A 22,785-nucleotide genomic window follows, 5' to 3' on the forward strand; every position below is an offset into this window, starting at 1 on the left:
CCTCATAGAATCATGGAAGTGTACAACTGGAAAGGGACCTTGAGAGTCATCTAGTCTAGTCCCCTGCACTCAAGGCAGAACTAAGTAAAACTAGACCTTTCCTGACAGGTGTTTGTCTAACGTGTTTCATTAACTTGTACTTTATGCAAACTTTCTTTAGGGAAAGTGTGGGTGAATCTCAAAGATACTTTTAAACACAGTTTTGGGGAGAGCTTTCAAATATAACTGTTAAACTTAGCACCAGACTTATGGGGAAAGCACCAGTTTCTCAATTACCAAATATGTAATTTTTTCCTCTGTATTTTTTTACTTACAAGTACTATGCTTAATCTCATTGCTAAAAACAGTTCATAAAAATCAAAAGCATAACACTGCAACATCCAGATAATCTTCCATTTTTCAAACATACCTGACATATTTTTTCCCATATTTCATCACATCCAGCTTTTTCTTGAAAGCTAAGTGCCAAGTCATAATTTTCAGCTTCAGACCACACAATCAAAGTGTCCTTGAAAGAGATGAAGAAGTATCTTTCAGGCAAGTTATATTTTAGCTATAACAGGCTTTAAAATTGTTTAAAGAGTGATCGATCACTTAATTTAACAAGGCAAATGTGAAACCAAAAACCAGAAGGACAGTATAACAATACCTATTCAATCATCATATTTTAAAGTTATGTTTGAAGCTTCTAGGATCTTGAAATAGTCACATTTTATACAAACCAAAATAAAGTCAAAGAATAATACTGAAAACTGTTTTAATCTTACTTTACGCACCTAAAAATTATATTTGAATAATGTAAATATCATTCTTTAGCTTCAGGATGCAATTATTCTTCTTCCCTCCCTAATAAAACATGCTAACAAGTACAATACATCAGTTAAAGTAAATTGACTTTCCTGGGACTAATGACATAAAATTAAACATATGCATAAGTCATGTGCAGGATCAGGGTCACAGTCAGCTTCCAGACCTGTTATACCCCAGAAAGTGCTATGCTGATGCAGTGTCTAATACCACGGAGTTGTATTTCTAAAAATGCCTATAAATTTGAAACTATGACAAAACTATTGATAAGCATGGAGCTAATTTACTGGCTGCATGAATGTCTTTTTCTACCACTACACTCAATTGTATGCCCTCCCCACCTTTATTTTAAATCTGAAAGGATATAACATTTTACCGGTTTGTAAGACCACAAAACTGGGTTAAAATGGCACCAAGTTGTGCTTGTCTCTTACTATCCTAAGCCTGTGACCATGTCCTAGTGTTGTCCTGTAGTTTATGGAAATCAGTATAGTACATGCAGGGGTATTAAACAGGCGTAGAAGCTGATAATCTGGTGTACTTTTTCAAACAAACATATCAGTTCTCTCTCTTAGCTGGGCTATGAGGCAACATATTGCTAAAATTAACGGACTGTTGATAATTCCCTTTACATGCATTTTGGTATAATCTACTTTATTTAAGTAGTGCATTCAAGTTTAGTTTGCAGTGTTGCAGCTGTATTGGTCCCAGGGTGACAAGGAAGGTGAGGAAATATCTTTTATTGAACCAACTTTTGTTCATGGAAGGGACAAGCTTTTGAACTTCACAGAGCTCTTCCTCAAGTCTGGAGAAAGTAACCAGAGTGTCATTTAGGAACTCCTTTTTCTTTTGTACGGTTTAACAGAAATATGAATTACACTTCTACATCTGGCCTGATAAAAGACCACCTTTTGTAGTCAAATGCAAAAATATACACTCACTCATTGGATATATAAAAAATTAAAAACATCAGAAACTCTTTTCTGATCAAATTCAACATTTAAATCTGAAGCATGCTATAAAACAGGATACCTATGCTACATTATGCATAACCTTGTTTAGTTTACTATTCTCATTTTTAAAGGAGTTAATTTAAATTTATCATAGTGAGAAGTTACAAGAGACGTACATAATTAAACATTTCATATGTCAACTGGGTTTTTGTTTACTTCAACAAGCATTAAATGGATAATAACCGTAAAGGAAAAGTGAGCATTTTTATTTTAAAGTGCACTTGCCAGAAAAATATCTTCATTTTTGGCTCTACCCATTAAGCAATCCCGAACACTTTAAAAAAAAATAAACTAGTCAAATAGCACAGCACTACTATTCTGCTCCACCGTGAGCAAGTCAATCAAGAAAATAATATCTTTTTGCCATTACCAGAGTAGCTTCAAATATACCATTGGGTTTATCTTGCAAATGGCAGTTTACCATTTCCTTTTCCAAAGGGTTGGGGAAGAGGTGGTGGACAGAAGGAAGAGATTTAGCAAGCCACCTCCAAAATACAAAAGGGAAAAAGCTGCAATGAATGATGTATCCTCATGCGAGACAGATTACAGTGCAAATTCTTTGGTGGTAGATTGACAGCACATGGTGCTGCTGTCACCTAATGAGATGGACAAGTGTCTCATGGCTAGGGGATTTTATGTGGAGCATCCCAAAAGGATCGTTCCTCTCTTTGTCAAAAAGAATCAGGGAAACCCTTGCTCAGAGGTTTAGCCATTACTTGGAAATGCTGAAGATCACCTTCCAGTTAGAAGGTGTCCAACACCATTTTGCTGTACGAGAAGGGTGATAGTGAAGATCTAAAGAACTATCATCCAATATGCCTGCTCTCACATGTCTACAAGCTGTTCACCAAAATAATAACAAACCGACTCTTGCAGAGTCTGGACAAGCAGCAGCTGAGAGAGTAGGCAGGTTTTTTAAGGAATTTCTGCATAATGGACCATATCTTCACTATAAACCAGCTGTTGGAGTGCTCAAGAAAATACAGATTCCCTTTATGCATTGCCTTCGTCAACTATGAAAAAGCGTTTGACAGTGTGGAGCTAAATGGACTGCTGAAAGCGCTTGCAGAGTAGGGCATCGACACAAACTACAGACCATTAAAGGAAAGAAACTCTGACTGCACTACAGGTATAATGCTGTTCGACACTCCCCTTCACATCCCAGTCAAAAGAGGTGTGAAGCAAGGAGACACTATTTCACCAAAACTCTTCACAGACTGTCTCGAAATGGTAATGAGGTGAATTAACTGGAAGGGTGGAATCAGTGTCAATGGAGAGCAGTTAAATCACCTCAGATTCACGGACAATATTGTGTTGATTACTGAAAACACTAACAAACTACAGAAAACAAAATTTATGCAGTCTGATGCCTTGCCAAAAGTCCAAATAACAGAAGTTGAGCAATAAGTTTATTTGGGCCAAAAAATTAACATGCACCATGATTAGGAAGACGAACTCTCACAAAGAAATAAAGCTGGTTGGTGCACATTCAATTCTATCAAGGATGTCCTCCGGGAGGGAGGGGAAGAGGGGGGGGGAATCAAAAAGGTAACACGTGCCAACCTCTTCAACTCAACAGTACTACTGGCAATGTACGGTAGCAAAACATGGGAGCTAATGAAGATAGACAATTGTTGCTCCTCTATCATGGAGAGGAGGGGGGAAAGAAGAATTTGGGGGGATTTCAATCTGTGACTGAGTCCCCAATGAAGTGATCAGACAGCAGAGTGGAGTGCAGGGTGTCGTTGTTGAAAGCAGGTACAATAAAATGCAATGGGCAGGGCATATAGCGAGGCTCACTGACAATCGATGGACTGTAGCTGTCACCAAGTGGTACCCATGGGAACTGAAACCACCACTCAGCCGATCTCCAAAGAGATAGGAAGATTTTATCATGAAAAGGCATGGGAGCATATAGAGAAGGAAGCCCAGGATGAGAGAAGAATGGACAACTTGTTGAGATCGGCACAATCTATATGAGGGCTGAAGGACCGATTGATAGGTGATAAGTTCTTGCTAAAAAGTGTCTATCTAAACGCATGAGAGAAGATTATCAGCAAGCTACTGCTGACTAACTCTTTCTCTCAACGCTGAGAATCATGCACGTCTGCTCGCTGCTTTGAAGAAATATTTTGTGATGGGTGGATGAGTCAAAACTGCCTTGTTCTGGGAAAAGAGAAGTTTTGCTGTTTGGCAAAGGTAGTCAATAGCGATCTCTCCTTTTCATATCCTCATACTGGTAATACTTGGTCAGAGGTGGTAAAATTAAAAATCCCAACCAGGAATTCTGACCATGTCCCTTTTAAAGAAAGCTATGTACTGGACATGGAATTTAAATATTTTCAGGTTCACTATTTGCAGAGGCTGCACCTGTTCTGCACTTATCAACATAAGGATTGATTTACTGTCACACTTTCAACAGGGTAGTGCTATCTCTTGAATTTAATTCAGAATGCAGCACAATAATTAGTTGCTGGTTTGACATCACCCACCATATTATGTCCATCATATGTAAACTTTGGCTGCTTAAAGTGACAGATGATAGTTTTTAAAGCCCTAACATTATAGGCCAGGGTCGGCAACCTTTGGCACGCAGCTTGCAAAGGTAAGCACCTTGGCGGGCTGGGCCGGTTTGTTTATCTGCCGCATCCGCAGGTTTGGCGGATCGAGACTCCCACTGGCCGCGGTTCGGCATCCCAGGCCAATGGGAGCAGCGGGAAGCGGCGCGGGCCAAGGGATGTGCTGGCCGCTGCTTCCCGCCGCCCCCATTGGCCTGGAGCGGCGAACCACGGCCAGTGGGAGCCGCGATCCGCCGAACTTGCAGACATGGCAGGTAAACAAACTGGCCTGGCCCGCCAGGGTGCTTAGCCTGGCGAGCCGCGTGCCAAAGGTTGCTGATCCCTGTTAGAGGCGATGGCCACGCTTGAGATCTCTTTCTTAAGCCTCAACCGGACGTATCTTTCTGGAGACACTATGTTTTAGGAATCCCACCACTGCAGATCAAATCTGCTGGTGATTGCTGCTTTGCCGCAAGTAAGCGGGGCTATCATCCAGAATTTACTCACCCCTTGACATCTGTCAATTCATTTCTACTCATTTTTAAAAGTTCCTTTTTAAATAAAAAAAGGGTTGGGTTTTTTTGTTTGTTTGTTTTTTTAAGCGGGACCAGTGTTGGCTCCATGTTACCATCATATTCTCACTTTCTTCTCCCCATAACCCTACCAAAAAAAACCCCTACCACACTATTTTTCAGCAGATTCTAGAGTGATTTCATTTGAGTGTTAGTGAGATGGCTACTAATTATGCTTGTGGAAGAGTTGGGGCTTTGTAAGAATGAGTAATTTCTTAAGAGTTGCTGCCTTGGAAACAATTCTGCAGTGAGATGAATCTTGTAGCAAGAGATGCTGATCTTAATTCTAGAAAACTGACGGTGTTCTGCAGTCCTTTCTTGCACTGGTACTAACATGTTTAAAGGATCATCAGCCATCTTTTCAGGCATCTAGTGTCAGTTCTGAGGATGTAACAATAAAGACACCTTAATGTTATTCAGTCATATAATCTACCATCTAATGGATGCAGTGACATGAGGTTCTGATGACAAGCTGTAGCCTGACCTGCTGGTAAACCAAGTTTCAAAATATTCTCTGAGGCATCAGCTATGTCAAGCCAGAACACCACGTTCCCTCAAACAGATAGGAATGAACAGACAGTTTCAGCTGATACCTACTGAAGTAATCTTCTGATGATATTGCTAGTATGACTGACACTAATACTTTCATTCTGAATTTGGTCTCATATTATTTGCTTAACCTGGAAGTACCTAGCTATGTAAAATCACTTTGGGTATCCTGAAAACTGCAAAAAATATCAAGTACATATCTACAGGTGATCTTTTTTTCTGGCATTTGCTCTATTAGCTCCTATGTTCAATAGGAACTTTTGGTTTTAGTTGCAGTTTATTTCAAGAACATGGGATAGAATAATATATTTCAGTTTACTGATTCCATAATATGGCCTTGCGGTACTCCCTTTATGATTTATCTATTTAGTCAGCTTTGTCCAGCAATAGTGAAAAAGAAATTTGTCTGTCAAGTCTTACGTTGGGCTGAAGGAACCAATTTGGCATCATGTTGCGCTCTTATTAGAAAGGAGGCATTCAAGATCTTCTCTTGCTCTACTTCCTCTGTCCCAACAACTACCTAGCCCATATTCTAAATTGTCTTTAGTTATAGGGACAAACGTTTTATTTCCTACTGTCTCAATTATTTCAGGTTTGTCCCATTGGTAAAAGTACAAGTTTCTTCTTTTCTGCACATTTTGTCACAATCTCCTCACAAGTCTCTCTCTTTGTACCTCCCCCAAATTTAACTCATGTTAGTGATAGTTTGACATGGCTACTTTTCAACATTAAAGCCATAGTTGCCTCTGAATTACTTCATTAGTAGATAGTACACTAGCTGAAATGTAGTGTGTATCTTCAGGTGCATCTGAAATACAATTAAAGATATCTGAACTACATATTTTACTGCCCTATCACTGGTAGGACCACTGTCATAATTATCCTTGAACAAAGTACATGCAAAAGTCTGCATGACTGCATGCTTTACTATTTCTCATAGAAGAGGCTTTATTTTTTTGTTTGTTCTTTTGGAGTGGATAGAAGGAAGCATCTCTTCCTTAAAAAATAGCCATGTCTACATTGTGAACTCTTTGGGGGAAGGCACTGTTTGTTCCTGTATGTGTGGAGAACACCCAAGAAATTGCTACAACAATATAAATAAATAAAAAGCATGAACTAGGAATGAGAGTTAAAAATAAAAAAATTAATCTGTTTAATGTCCATACTCACTGGGATATTCCAATCAACCTTTGAGTGTACTTTCTTTATTTAGTGGACTAACCATTTCCATCTGCCTTTTCTGGTTGTAATCCTAACTTTTTATTTATTTTTACAATTGTTTTGATAATTGGTTTAAAATAATCTAAAAAATGAACTCTAGTCGTTAACAGTATAGTATTAAAAATAGACATTACTATCTATGGATTAAAGGTAGTGTATTACATAGCTGAACTGTAGTGCCTGTCTACATTTGAATATAAACTCTTTAGTGAATGGACCGTGTCTTTTTCAATGGATTAAATAATCATAGAAACATAGAATATCAGGGTTGGAAGGGACCTCAGGAGGTCATCTAGTCCAACCCCCTGCTCAAAGCAGGACCAATCCCCAGACAGATTTTTACCCCAGTTCCCTAAATGGCCCCCTCAAGGATTGAACTCACAACCCTGGGTTTAACAGACCAATGCTCAAACCACTGAGCTCTCCCTCCTCCCCCCACCCCCAAAAAAAGAAAAGTCTTTTTTATTGGTCAAGTCAGTCTTCAGTCATATGACTCTGGGACATATCTTGCCACAGCAGAGGAACTGCCAGGAGCAGAAGGTAGCAATTGTTCGATTTCTCTCCCTATAGCTCAGAGAAGGGATTTCAAGGAGTTCCGTTTCTTTTCCTAGCTATTTCTGCCTCTAACAGAAACCTCATTTTCTATATTTAAAATACTCCTAAAGGAAGAAGGCATGCCAGGAGATTTGCCATTGGATAGGGTGTCTAGAAGATCCAAAATCTTAATAATCTTTCCATACAATTCAATACAAAATTGAACATATTACATAGGATTACTACATCAAGTATGCCTTCTTAGGCTTCTTTTTTTTTTTAAATGCAGAGTATTTGTACGTTTCCAGCTAATGAAAGTATAGTTAAGCAATGGATTATGTTCTTCCTGCTATCGTGTACTTCAATCATAAACATCTTGAACTAAAAGTAAATAGGAACATGCAAATGCTTGCTACTCTCATATACCCAGGAAGAACTTCTGCCAATATGCTTAAAGTAGGAGGCCTTAAAAGACTTGAACTTTACACATAAATGTATGGCAGAACAACCCTTTAGTGAGGATTGCTAAACTTTTAGAGCATGATTTTTATGGTATGTTTTGTCTGGTATGCCAAGCCTAGAACGGACTCGGAACCAGTTCAGCCCTGAGAACATGCTGGAGCATCCCCTGAGGCTACTCTAACTTGTCCTGGATGGTAACAATTCCCAAGAGGCCAGCCAAGGATTGCTGGAACTGCAAGAGCAGTCCAGCAACAATCCCCGTGACTGGAACTGCAAGGAGGTTTGATACAATCAGCCAGGGATTCCTTCCACTTCAGAGGAAATCTCTGCTGCTGAATAAAGCCAGCTTTCTGGCTCCCTTACCCCAGCTGATTGTTAAGAATCCTCTACTTACAGGTACAAGAATCTAACCCTATGAACGAGCGATCATAGAACTCAAGCACAGAAGGGAGGGACAATGGCAGCTGAACTACAAATGGGCTATTTTGCTAGGTAAAGATGCAGCTGGAAGGTAATACAACGGACGAGAAGTCCATGTGAATAACCAGGGATCTACAAGCAAGCATTTTCTGTAGATCTGTGGGCTCCACATCAATGAGATACCACACTACACGTCCACTGTACCAGCACTACTTCCTCATGAGAAGAGACGTGAAAATCACCACAAGTTTAAACTGAATTTTTGACTTAATTCTCCCATTTCAGCACACTTTTTTGAGGAAGACACTAATCTGGACAAGCTAAAACAAAGCCTAATAAGAGTGGATCAATATCACATATGACACAAAGAAGAAAGAAGAGCAGCAGAATACGGACCCTGGACTTCAGAAAAGCAGACTTTGACTCCCTCAGGTAACTGATGGGCAGGATCCCCTGGGAGAATAACATGACGGGGAAAGGAGTCCAGGAGAGCTGGCTGTATTTTAAAGAATCCTTATTGAGGTTGCAGGAACAAACCATCCCGATGTGTAGAAAGAATAGTAAATATGGAAGGCAACCAGCTTGGCTTAACAGTGAAATCCTTGCTGATCTTAAAACACAAAAAAGAAGCTTACAAAAAGTGGAAGATTGGACAGAGAGAAGTATAAAAATATTGCTCAGGCATGCAGGAGTGAAATCAGGAGGGTCAAATCGCACTCGGAGTTGCAGCTAGCAAGGGATATTAAGAGTAACAAGAAAGGTTCTTCAGGTATGTTAGCAACAAGAAGAAAGTCAAGGAAAGCGTGGGCCCCTTACTGAATGAGGGAGGCAGCCTAGTGACAGAGGATGTGGAAAAAGCTAATGTACTCAATGCTTTTTTTGTCTCTGTCTTCATGAACAAGGTCAGTTCCCAGACGACAGCACTGGGCAGCACAGTAGATACGCTGGAGGGTAGGGATAGCATACAGGGGGACCTAGACAAATTAGAGGATTGGGACAAAAGAAATCTGATGAGGTTCAACAAGGACAAGTGCAGAGTCCTGCACTTAGCACGAAAGAATCCCATGCACTGCTCAGACTAGGGACTGAATGGCTAGGCAGCAGTTCTGCAGAAAAGGACCAAGGAGTTACAGTGGACGAGAAGCTGGATATGAGTCGACAGTGTGCCTTTGTTGCCAAGAAGGCTAATGGCATTTTGGGCTGTATAAGTAGGGGCATTGCCAGCAGATCGAGGGACGTGCTCATTCCCTTCTATTCGACATTGGTGAGGCCTCATCTGGAGTACTGTGTCCAGTTTTGGGCCCCACACTACAAGAAGGATGTGGAAAAATTGGAAAGAGTCCAGCGGAGAGCAACAAAAATGATTAGGGGGCTGGAGCACATGACTTATGAAGAGAGGCTGAGGGAACTGGGATTGTTTAGTCTACAAAAGAGAAGAAAGCAGCTATCAAATCCGCCCTTATTCAACTACCTGAAAGGGGGCTCCAAAGAGGATGAATCTAGACTGTTCTCAGTGGTACCAGATGACAGAACAAGGAGTAATGGTCTCAAGTTGCAGTGGGGAAAGTTTAGGTTGGATATTAGGAAAAACTTTTTCACTAGGAGGGTGGTGAAGCACTGGAATGGGTTACCTAGGGAGGTGGTGGAATCTCCCTCCTTAGAGATTTTTAAGGTCAGGCTTGACAAAGCCCTGGCTGGGATGATTTAATTGGGGATTGGTCCTGCTTTGAGCAGGGGGTTGGATTAGATGACCTCTTGAGGTCCCTTCCAACCCTGATATTCTATGATCACTCAGAGATTCTTGCCAGTACCCCCTGGAAAAGCAATGGGTGTAGGAACAGCAGCACAGACATTTTCCAGGAGTGCTGTGTACAGAATGATTGGAGGAAAAGAAAAGCAGAAATGAAGAGAGAGACTGGAAGGGTGAAAATGCATACAAACCAAATGGGGGAGCTGCACTATAATGGTGACGAGCAGGTGGCTCAGCAACAAGTGGTGCCTTGTTCTAGGCCAGTAGGCTCTGTACTTGCAGCATTTAATTTTTTGGTGACAGAAAAAGGGCTAGGAAAAAAACAGCTCAGATTGCTCTTTAGAGATGGACTCTGGAATATACATTACAGAACTGAACTGTAATCGAACGGTGGGGCTGCGTTGGTATAAGCATCAACAATGCATTATGTCCACAAAAGTCATGCTGTTGTTGGTGCTGATCCTTTAGGGTTTGGCTTAATGACCACATAAAAGTGCTCTGCTATGTCACAGCAACTCTACTGCTCTCTGCGTACTTATCCCACTGCTCCCACACGGCTTTTCCAGCAAGTGTATAATCTCTACAGTATATAGCATATACATGCACCTGTTCACTCTCATTTCTGATTTATTCCATTATCCACTTCCTGCACAAGAACACCACATAGATTGTGAGAGGCATAAGAATACCATCACACATTGTACAGGTGTCATGGCCAAGAGTCAGGAGTTCCTTATGTCAGGCCAACTCTGGGACTGGAGGCCCAGCATCTGACAACACTCAAGTTAAGGTGCTTGATTCAATTATTGCTACAGTTTTTGTTGCTGTTTTTTTAAAAATTGTTCATGTTTCCCTATATTATTCAGAAACAGGTAGTATCACGGCCCAGGTTTGGTGGTGGTGATATCCCCCACTCCAGGCCCCTAGACATAGCTCAGACAATTTCCACGCTCACCTCCTAATCACCCACCTACTTCAGTGAAGCCCCCAAGGATATAGTGGTCCTCCAGCCAAATGAGGGGGAGTGGACAGCATGGAAGCGTAGCTCTGGAAGCACATGGAGAGATATACTGCTGTACTTGAAGCAGGGTGGATAAAAATCAATGATTTTTTTTTTTAATTAAAAAAAAAATCAGATTTTTGAGGGAAAAACCCTATCTAAAGATGGTTTTAATTAAGATAGCTTTGAGCTATAATGTATCTCACCATGGAATAGGGATTATAAATTCTAATTCTATAGTATGGGACAATATATTCATGTAATGCAGGGGTTGGAAACCTTTCAGAAGTGGTGTGCTGAGTCTTCATTTATTCACTCTAATTTAAGGTTTCGTGTGCCAGTAATACATTTTAGCGTTTTTAGAAGGTCTCTTTCTAGAAGTCTATAATATAGAACTAAACTATTGTTGTATGTAAAGGAAATAAGGTTTTTAAAATGTTTAAGAAGCTTCATTTAAAATTAAATTAAAATGCAGAGCCCCCCAGCCCGGTGTCCAGGACCTGGGCAGTGAGAGTGCCATTGAAAAATCAGCTCGTGTGCTGCCTTCGGCACGCGTGCCATAGGTTGCCTACCCCTGATGTAATGTTTAAAAAAAGTTTTATAAATGAGTTCCAATAGTTCATGGATTAGGGACCTAATCTTATGGGACTCCAGGGGCTTCTATATAGATTATTTAGGTTAATCTTTCTACCTACCCAATGGGACCTAGTGCTCAGTCTAGAAGATACCATCAGAGATGCTTAGTTTTGCAGTTCTCAAACTGTGGATTTGTGTCTCCAAAGATAACAAAATGTTTTGAAATAAATAAATGATATATAGAGGTGAGAAATAACAGACCTCAACCCTATTGTCCCTCTGCAAATTTGTGTACACAAGAGTCGATCCCTTACCTCTCTCTAAAAGTGCAAAGTTTCAAAAAGTTCAATAATAGATGACTGTTGGGGGCAGAATAGATCTGGACAAGGAGAAGAAGCCTGGAAATAAATGTGAGAAGGGAGGGACAGGCAGTAGAAACAAAAGGGAAACTGTTTGAGCAGCATATTCCAGAAGTCTTGAAGTCTGAGTGTAGCCTTCATTGATTTGAGATCTACCATCCCATTCTCTCACTAGAAGGGAAAACCTACAATGGCAGCAGGCTGTAAAAGAGACCCAGTTTGGGAATATTTTAATGAAGTTCCTTTCCCTGTGGGTAAGACAGGTACGCGTGCAAAATGCAAACAATGCAACAAAGAAATGCAAGGCCTTGTTGCCCAAATGAAACAACAACATGAGAAGTTTCCTTCTCAGGAGGAAGCTGCATTGAAGATGATGAAAGGAACATCACTTTAAAAATGTATAATGTGTACCTTCTAAAAAATGAAACCTACATCTCTGAGTCGTGAAGAATATGTATTAAGATTATAACAACCAACAAGAATGCACTTTTATGTAGAAATCCATGATTAGTCAGGAGGACTCGATTTAGTGATTTAAATTATGAGTTAAATCAAATCCACCCTGACTTGAAGGCAAGAGGAGGCACATGGAATAGGCTTGATGTGCATCTGCTAACCAATTTCCCCATTCAGTTTTGTTTTTCAGAGCTCCAGGATGTGGAAAATAGCCCTAACAGGGGTTAAAAAGCTGAGTCAGCCCCCAATTAAAATAATTATGTTGTGGCATTTCTCTGCACGTATACGTAAATGCAAACTAAAATAAAAGCTAACTTTTGCTTTTGGCTTTCCAGGAAAAAACCCACAGATCTGATAAATCTGGTATAATAAAGTTCTGTTATCTTTGTGTCCTTCACTGATGCTCTGGAGGCTGGGGGACCAGAGAGAGCAAAACCAGCAAAAGCTGTTTTTGGGTCTGCATACAACCAACTTGACAAGTGACAATAGAGTCTGAGCTGTGAAAGCTGTCACTAAAGTGTAAACAGATTTATTCTTGGATAGCAATATTTGTACCACTAGTGTTATGCTAGTAATCTCTGTTCACACTGACACTAATTCAGATGGGACAACAAGACAGCATTTCTGGAAGCAAATTTAATCCAAGCAATGGTTGCCAATCATGCACATCAGCAGGAGCACTTCTGTGTGGACAAGAGAAGTGTTACAAACATGCTAAAGAGATCACAGAGTGGCTAACATGGCAAATTTAATTGGTATAAGGTATCCCTGGATGAAAGAAAAAGTTATTGTTGATAGGATCTAACCCTCCGCAGCTGGAGTGAGTCACCACTTTGCATGTGAGGTGAGACTTTGGAGCAGGAAGAAGGGTAGTGATGGAAATAGTTCCTTTAGAAGGGTGTGCGTAGAGTGTACTGGACAGGGGAAAACCTAAAAAGAGTTGAGACAAAAAGAATGGAGGGGAGGAAGAGAATGAAGAGAAAAAAAAAAAACTAGAAAATTTGTCATTTTAAATGATATTTTTGGCTACTGATCCAGTTCAAAAAAGGGTATCAGATTATCGGAATTACAGCCAAAAGAAAATAAGAAATAAGCCTGTCCTCCTAAAAGTTTGGAATCCCATCTCTCATTTCACAGAAAGGAAGAGTAAGTAGATTCCCTTCGACAAGTGCAAAATTAAACTCCTAATCAAGCAATAAGTTCCAGACTTACAAGTGCTCTAGACTTTTATTTGCTGCGGGGGGAAAAGTTTTTAGGACATTTTTCCTAGATACCATGAACTGCATTATTGAAGCTAGCCTCGATCTGCAACACAGTATAAAACTGATTAGAAAATAGGCTTAATTTGCATGAACTAAGTTCAATATAACAATAACCAGCAGACAGCAGCATTTGTCCTTTTCTAGTATAGTTTCTAATATTGAAAAATATTGTGCTTTTCAATAGGACACACCCATCAAATTCCATTTTAATTCTTTAAGCAAAAAGACTCTCCAGGCTAGCAATGCACACAACTAACTAGTTTAAGACGTGAAAGTCTTATTGGCAAAGAACAGTCAACCCTAGGATCGCAAAAAAGCAGGCAGGCATCAATATTTCATCTATTTGTTTGGAAAGAGGTGGCTAATTTGTAATTTTACAATCAGACTGCTGTTTTTCCATATGTTTTGATTGGTTGTAGGATCATACACAAAAACACTGAAAAGTATTTCCTCTCATCTTTCAGTTATAGTAACTGGTAGCATTACTTGTAATAAAGGGTAGTAAACTCATAGAACATTCATATTAAAGAAATAATAGTCTCCCTTTAAAAAGAAAGAAAAGGTAAAATAATTAAAGTTTACCTGTTGCTTCTGGTATGCAGTGTTTGGATTAATTTTGGACTCCAAAAGAAGAGAACCTGAAGGAATTAAAAAAAGAAGAAAGTTCTGTTTTACTTCTACAGTTGCATTGTGAATTCAATAATGGGGATTGAAAATTCTCTTTTTAATCACTGATACACTAATTAAAAATACACACAACCTAACACTATGTTCAGAACTTCATCCCCAATCCTGCAAACAGGTATGCACATGTTTTATTTTACTCACATGAGTAGTTTCATTGAAGCCAACAAGACTCCTCACAAAGAACATTAAGAACACGCATAAGTATTTGCAGGATTTGGCCTTAATCTCCATAATCTATTTTGACTTCATTATTTTCTCCCCCAAACAGCATTTATGGGTGAGATGACCAAATTAGAAAAATAAACTGTTCTTAAGATATGGTCCACAAAGCACTTACTGGTGGTCTACAGATACTGGTCACATGACGCTGGCTCTCCTTGTTTCCATCTGCTAAATCTCATTAAAAACTTCATGATCCATGTCAACTTCTTGATACTACTTTTTCCATGGAAGCAGTTACTGTAGTTGCCACAAGAATGTTTTCTATCACCAGTGGGAAGTAGTCCACACAATCACATTATAAAACCCGGAATTAAGAATAAAAGAAATCCAAACAGGTAAAGGTATGGAAATCACAGTTAAGGCACCCATACAACCTTGTGACAACAGGCAGAGTTAAAGTTGTATGGGGTGCCTTAACTGTGCTTTTCAATACCTTTACCTGTTTGGACTTATTTTAGGTTAAGGTTAACTATGAATTTTCTGGGTTTTTAGTATAATTACATCACCACTATTTTTTTTTTTTTAAATTAGTCACTCTTACCCATACATTAGTGGTATGCAGGCTTAACCTCCACTGAACTTTACTGTCCAGGAATTTAGGAGAAATTAAAATACTTAAATCCATTTTTCTTAGTGCAAATCTCTGAAATTTCTAAAAGGTGAGAAGCAATTCTCCATGAATAAACAGAATTTGAAAAGGATAATTGTAATTAAAATGGTCATTTCTGAATCTCATGGTGGGAGCCAACTCTCTGAACTGATCACCAGAAATTAATGTTCAATACCTGAACAGTTCATTAATTATAAATCCATACTTTAAAAACCCATGTTAACAATATGGAGAGAATTACTGAAAGAATCTTACACTTGTTTCTCTCACTGTCAGTCACAAACCCTGGGTTTAGACATACAGTCCTTATCTGAAGAATTTCCAGTGACTTCAATAAGAACGTTGGTTAAATAAGGACTGCAGAATGAGACCATACATTACTTTTTCAGCAAGATGGCTACTAAAAGCAGTAGAACTGAATACCAATGTTAATGATAGTTCCTCCCGTGATAAAAGTGCTTCTTACCTTCTAAATTTAGAATGTTACAAAATGTTGATGTTCAAAACAAGAGGCACACAAACCAAGTCAATAACAGAATATGTAGTTTTTAAAAATTACAAATACATTCACTTTAAAGGAGAGACAGTGTATTTTTTTTTTTTTAAACTTACCTGCAATCCGAGTACTACTTATTAACTCTAAGGCCTTGTCTACACTATACTTTTGTTGACAAAAGTTAATGGCGCTTTAATTAAAGTGATTTAAATTAAACCACTGTCATACCTCCACACTATGCTCCTTGTGTCAGCAGAGCACATCCACACTAGAGCTCTTGCATGGACACAGAGCAGTACACCATGGATAGCTATCCCACTGTGCAACTGGCCACAGGGTGCTTTGGGAAAGGTTTGCAATGCCTCATGGGACAGGTACAGCGTCACATGATGCGCATCAATCTCATCGTTCCATGGGCATCCTACTAGATTACCAGCTGCTTTTCAACTGAAGTGGGGGGAGATGGTGGGGAAAGTGTGTGACAGGGAGTGTATGTGTATGCTCCCGGAGAGACAGAGTGTGTGTGTTAGGAAGTGTGTGTGTGTGTGTTGGGAGGGGTAGGAGGGGAGCGAGTGTCAGAATACTGTCTAAGTTCAGACAGCTGCCAGAACCAACAAATCCTGAAGCGGGGAGGGGATACCCCAGTCCCCATCAGCCCCTGGTTCTGCACAGCACAGCAGTAGTCTCTCCCCCCACCCTTCAGCAGCAGCCCACTCTGCCTGCCTGCCAGACAATTCCACATTAATGGTTCTGTGATTCTCTCTGAGTTCTCTCACAGCCTCCTCAGCTACCAGAAGTGGTATCCTCAGCAGTTCTGTGAGCTATTCACAAATGCTGAAGAATGTCAAAGCTTCCCAGAGCTTTGAAAGGGGAGGGACGCATGCCTGTGTAGCTAAATGCAGGGCAGCAGAGTTCAAACGAGTGAGCAGAGCACTCATGCTAGGCGTTGTGGGATACTGGGGAAGGCAAGTTATGTCGACATAACGAATGGCAGCATCTACACTGATGTTTTATCACTTTAAACTTTGCCACAAAAAGCTCTATGCCTCTCGTTGAGGTGATTTTATTTTGTCAGCAAAACAACAGAGTTTTGCTGCCAAAAGTAGCATGTGTATCTCCACTGTTTTGTTGGCAAAAGTTGCCCTTTGTCAACAAAACCATGTAGTGTATACAAAGCCTAAGTCCCAAGTTCAGGATTCTGTTTGCCTTGCAACCACCTAAAAACTCTCATGAACTGTTGATGATTCCAAAGAGAGATGGTTGTTCATATATCATCAACTGTTACATAACAGAATCCTCAACTCAGATGTGGACACGTAAAGAAGAGGAGAAACAGATTTTCATATGTTTTAAAATGTAAAGCTATTTGCAAGTTGAAGTTCACACAGTACATTCTGTAGACCTGAACTATTTTTTCCTCTCAGAAGTTTTGCAGTATATAAATATTCTTTTGTCAGCTCATCATACCTGCTAGTCCAATTCTTTCTTTTTCTAAGGAAGTTATAAACAGCCTTAAGCCATCTGTGAAGTTCCTGTCACACACTGACTTTAAAATAAATAAATAAATAAAATAAAAACACATACCCACTGAACTGACAAGTCCTTTTTTACTGTAAAAGTGTATGTAGAAAGACTAAAGGCTTGTCTACACATGGACCTATTCAGGAATAACTCCATGTGTGCACACTCAATCCATGTTCAACAGGGCACTCTCATTCTGGAAATGTCCACACATGGAATTATTCAAGAATAGCTGTTCCTGAATATCTTCATGTGCAGACAAGACCTAAAAGAACTCTAATTCAGCTATTTGATATTAATTCAGGATTTTGATATGGATCACTATTATAGAGGTCTCCTCGATATTTTTATATTTGTAAAGGAATCGAGGAGGAGGAATCTCATTATAAAGAAGAGCGCTTCTGTTCAAACACTCACCTTGGTAAGTAGGAACAACAGAAAAGAACACTAATAGCACAAGGGAGCAGAACAGAATTTTGCGGTAATGCTATGTAATTTACTTGTGTGGCAGACCTTAATTTTAAGTCCTTTTTAAAAAAATGTGTAAATACATTACATGCAAATGTATGTTTTCCCCACGTTTAACTTAGCTAACTTCTACAATGAACAATTGAACCAGAAATGTTAAGAACTAGAACGTGTGTCCCATTTAGATGGATAGATGTCATAAATATCAACTTGTGGTAGGAGATTATTTCTATACAACTCATTTTGCTTTTGTGCAGTGCTCCTTTAACTGCCATCCTTGTGAAAAGGCAACAATTCAGCATTATCAAAAGAAAATAATCTCTTTTACAATATGGAGTGGGAAACATTGTCTGAGTTGGTTTTTATTCCCTTATGCAAGGGTACCATATAAAGCAGTGTCTGGGAATGTGTTCAATGTAAGTTAATTTGTATTAGGTGAAAGCTATAAGGATGCTGTAAGGATAGCAGCTGGGACAAGTAACCCACCATCTGTTCAGTCTCCATCATACAACCAATTGAACTGTTGCATGCAAATTAGCTGTAGAGTAAGGGTGGTAATCGGTTGAATTACCTCTGATATCATAATGGTCTTGGGCTCTTGGCATGGCATAAATATATACCTTACTGTAACTGAAAGCCCATGCTTTGTGCCAGTGTAATTTGTAGAGTCAAAATGGGTGCAAACATACAATTTGACAGTAATGGACCACAAATCCCAGTGAGGATTGAACCTGGTGATAGTTTAAACAAAAAGAGCTCTCATGAGCTTGTAGCAGCTTCCATCACTTCACACTGATTAAACAGACATACTAGGCTTTAGAGCAGGGGTAGGCAACCTATGGCACGCGTGCCAAAGGCAGCACGCAAGCCGATTTTCAGTGGCACTCACACTGCCTGGGTCCTGGCCACTGGTCCAGGGGGCTCTGCATTTTAATTTAATTTTAAATGAAGCTTCTTAAACATTTTTAAAACCTTATTTACTTTATAGACAACAATAGTTTAGTTCTATATTATAGACTTCTAGAAAGAGACCTTCTAAAAACGTTAAAATGTATTACTGGCACGCAATTCACTTAAATTAGAGTGAATAAATGAAGGCTCGGCACACCACTTCTGAAAGGTTGCCGACCCCTGCTTTAGAGTGACACAATCAGACTTGGAAACAACTTCCAAAAGGGATGGTGGAACTGAAAGCCACTAGAAATCATCAAGCTATGTGTCTTGATGAATGCCTTTTGGACAAATTCTATAGATACTGGATTCCTGAAAAAAGTTAAGGGAATATGCAAGATGACCTTGTGCATGTGATTACTTCTATGACTGACAAGACAGCATACAGAATGTGGAAAAAATTATTCAAAACAAATACTTAAGACAATAAAGTCTTTGCCTATGTCTGACATAACCTCTTTCCAGGCTCATCCTTCCAGACTATCAAAAAGATCAGGCTTTATACCCCTTTTCTACTGTTATCACAAATCTTGCTTTCTTCTATTCTGTACCTGATGCTTGCAACAGCCTTCTAATGTTTATTTGTCAAGGCTCCAAACTCACGATTCAACTCACTCCTACTCATTTATGCAGTATCACCTAACAAAAGTATGCATTTTCACACTTTTTAGAGACTCAAAACATTTAAACCACACATTTTGTTGTAAGAACAAATAAATGAGTTCTCTGTAACCCATGACCTCCCTCAATTCCACTCCACCTAGGAAATATGATGGACTTGTGAGGATATTGTAACGGGCCTGACATTCCAGATAGTTACTCAAGTTAATAAACTACTCTAGTAGTTAAGTCAATAAGACTACTCGTGAAAAAAACACTACTTATATACATAAGCTTTTGCAGGATAAGGCTTCCAAACAGTAAGCTCTTTGGAGGGAGGAACCTGAAGCACATTTGTGGATAGTAAAAATAGTAAATAATAGTTAGGTATGGTAGTGATAATAGAAACATTAACAATGTCAACCTTCATTTAATAGGTCAGATTGCAGCTAATAAAATGTCTTGTTTTTAACTACATAAATTCTCCACTCAAAATACTGGATTCCAGTCCTGGTCTTTTGAATAGTATACTTAAAAACATTTTAAAAAATTGTTTTGTTGGGTTTAATCAATCTTGTTAGACATGTCTAATAAATTTGTAAAATATACCTTCCATTTCTTGGGGCTATCCTAGGCTATGTGTATCCTACAGCTTTTGTCAGCATAACTTATGCTGCTCAGGGGTGTGAATAAACCACTTCCCTGAGTGACATAAGTTACTCTGACATGAGCACTGGTGTGGACAGCGCTATGTCGGCGGGAGAAGCACAGCTATTGCCTAGGGCAGAGGTGGTTTTATTATGTTGACAAGAGAGCTCTCTGTTGTCGGCATACAGTCTCTTCACCAGACACACTGCACTGTTGTACGTGTAGACAAGCCCCTAAGAATACTTTCCAAGACTTTACCCACACTACTTTTTGAAAATGGTTATAGCCTGTAAAGCACATTTTTTAAAATGTCATCAGGATTCCATGTTCACTAATGACTCCATATGAAGTTTGCTCATTTTTCTAAACATTTTTTTGAAGTGCCTGCCCTGAAAACTCATCTTAAAACTTCAGAATCAAGCTGCATTTTTTACATAACCACAAGAAAAAAATTCTGCAGGCCAAATGATGCACTAAGTGACATCTATACAAACCCATTTAATGAGTTTAAGACAGCAGGGTTACCTGTGGAGAGGAGAGTAAGATTTAGTCTAGCAAACCTCTAGTACTGGGAGTTGTATGCGAGATGGAAAGAACCCAGCTCAGGTCAGCTTTGCAGAAGTGGGTCTAGTGGGAATGGTTTGATTCACAAAACAAAACAATTCTGATAGGGAAGTGAGCAAGAATAACTACAAAACTCCACAATAGCATATTGAGAGTTACTGTTTAGGGAAGAAACATACTTTAAATATGTTAAGCCAGTGGTTCTCAGTGTCCTTCTTTGTGTTTTGAAAGGGAGGCTGGAGGTGGCACTTGGGGATGCATGCTTTTCCCACAACCCTAAAAATTAGCTGGATGCTTCAGCTACCAGTGACCAGCAATGAAAATTAGTTAACAACGCAATTCACACTACTCAACTATTAGTGCAGACTGCCTGCAGACTTGGGAAAATACTTCATCATTAACATAAGCAAAAGTGGCAATGTTTTCTTCACAACAATGGAGGGCTATTTTTTTTTTTTTAAATGAGAACTTCAATTTAGGAGCATAATGCTGGAGGAAAGTGTGCGCAAAAGGCGGATTCTGCAGTAAAGTCTGCTGTTATAGAATTCATGTAGCTCTGTCTATAATAAGCTCTCTTATAAGGGGTCCACACAATGACAGGAGAACAAACTACAGTGCATACACTACTTTCCTTGAGAGACTATGTCACAGTCTAATAGATGTGTTAACGTTTTCCATCTTAAACGTTTCTTTTAATTTCAACCCATCACTCCCAGTTTTACCCAAAAGGACTGAAGTGTGTTACCACAGAATTATTTAATTTTTATTTCCCAGTCAATAGTGGTACCACAACCCAAATTTCTCAGCTGTTCAATTGGTTTCTGAGGCAAGATGAAACCTTACAGCAGCGGTTCTCAACCAGGGAACCGTGAGCCCTTTCTGGGGGGCCACAGGGCCTCATGGCTGAAACCTGGTACCCCAAGCCCCAGTGCCCCCATGTAGGGCAGAAGTCAGGAGCCCTAGTGCCCCACTGGTCTGAAACCTGGAGCCCCGGTGCCCCACTGGTCTGAAGCCAGGAGCAGCACGGGACTGAAGCTGGGAGCAGCGTGGAGTTGAAGCCGGGAGCCCTGGCGCACACACACACACACACCCCTGGTCTGAAGCCGGGAGCGGTGGGGGAGTCCCAATGCCCTCCCCCCCAAGTCTGAGGCCAGGAGTAGCACGGGGCTGAAGTCCCAAGCCCTGGTGCCCCCCGTGGGCAGAAGCAGAGTCCATGTGCAGAGTGCGTGCGTGGGGGGGTGCTGCCTCCCCCAAACTGCAGTGCCTTACCCAGAGTGGAGCTGTCCCGGGGGCAGCTCCCCCCGCCCTTCCGCCAGTCCTCCTCAGGCCCCGTACTCTGGCCAGATCATAGGTGGGAAGCCGAGCCAGGTAATGCGGGACAGATGCTCCTCTGCTTGGTGGTGCCATGGAGAGGGCAGCCGTGGCATTCCCATCTGCTACTGGTGTTTGGGGTTGCGGCTGCTCCTCAGCTCCCAGTCCCCTTTGACTGCTCATGCAACCAGTAAGAGCTGCCCAGGCAGGGGGACCTGACTCCAGGGAAGCAGAGCCCTAAGAAAACAGCCACCACAAGGGGAGCACTCCTAGCATGCAGCCCCTAATTACCTCTCTCTCTTCACCCTTAGCTACCCCCCTGCCTGCACTCAACCCCCAGCTTCCCCTCTCCCTGCACTGCAAGTGGTTTTCAAACTTTTTAAGCTGAGTCCCCCCTTTGGGTTATATTTTTTGGTTGCATCCCCCCCACAACCCAGACAGGCTGGGTGACCTCCTGAGGTGAGTCGGGGGTGGAGGTGGCACTCCCTCTCTGGACCCCACTGTGCAGAGCTGGCCCTTGCCCCACCCCAAAGAAAACAGAAGTCAAACTATGCCTATGCCCAAGGGTCCTCCCCAGCCTGGAGCCCCGAGTTCCCCCACCCACACTGGGCATTTGAGTTTCTATAGCATGTTGATGGGGAGGCCTCAGAAAGAAAAAGGTTGAGAACCCTGCCTTACAGAGCCACATAAGATCTCTTTGTGGCTAGTAAAAAAAATCACCCTTTAAGCCTTCAGGGCAGGTAGATCAGCACCACTAACGGGCATTACCATGCACTCCAGTCATGGTCTACAGACAAATCAGTTCAGTGATTAGCGGCAATCAAAACAGCATTAGGATATACAGAGAATGGGATTGGGTGGGGATAGAGGAAAAAAAAAAAAAATCAGCTCCTCCAGAGTGAGTACCAAACTTTCCTGGGCAAGTGCCATCAACTTTAGCAGATTCCTAAACTTTACTTAAAAAAAAAAAAAGTTTCAAGCCATTGTGATCACACACAAAAAAATACTTCCTCCCCATTTGGAAGTTAAGTCAAACCAGTGATGTCTTCCTAATTGTGCTGAGAGATAGCAGCAGTGCCACCATTGCTTTTGGGGGCAAAGTAGCTTCCTGCCTCTGTAACGGGGCAGAGGAGACCTGTCTGCTGCAACTGTTTGGCAGGTAGGTAGA

At 40.6% G+C, this 22,785-nt stretch overlaps 1 protein-coding gene across 7 annotated transcripts in view; it reads right to left on the bottom strand.

The window, feature by feature from the left end:
* Positions 1–22,785, bottom strand: part of PPP4R3A (protein phosphatase 4 regulatory subunit 3A) — an 80,088-nt gene that overhangs the window by 41,833 nt on the left and 15,470 nt on the right. For all 7 annotated transcript variants that reach the window (XM_065593512.1, XM_065593513.1, XM_024103158.3 and 4 more), the window contains 2 exons: positions 14,122–14,177; positions 410–508 (listed from right to left, as the gene is read on the bottom strand). In XM_065593512.1, the coding sequence (XP_065449584.1) occupies positions 410–508; positions 14,122–14,177 (155 nt within the window). The remainder of the gene's footprint in view (positions 1–409; positions 509–14,121; positions 14,178–22,785) is intronic.

This window comes from Chrysemys picta, chromosome 4 (genome assembly GCF_011386835.1).
Source record: "Chrysemys picta bellii isolate R12L10 chromosome 4, ASM1138683v2, whole genome shotgun sequence".
Classification (NCBI taxonomy): domain Eukaryota; kingdom Metazoa; phylum Chordata; order Testudines; family Emydidae; genus Chrysemys; species Chrysemys picta.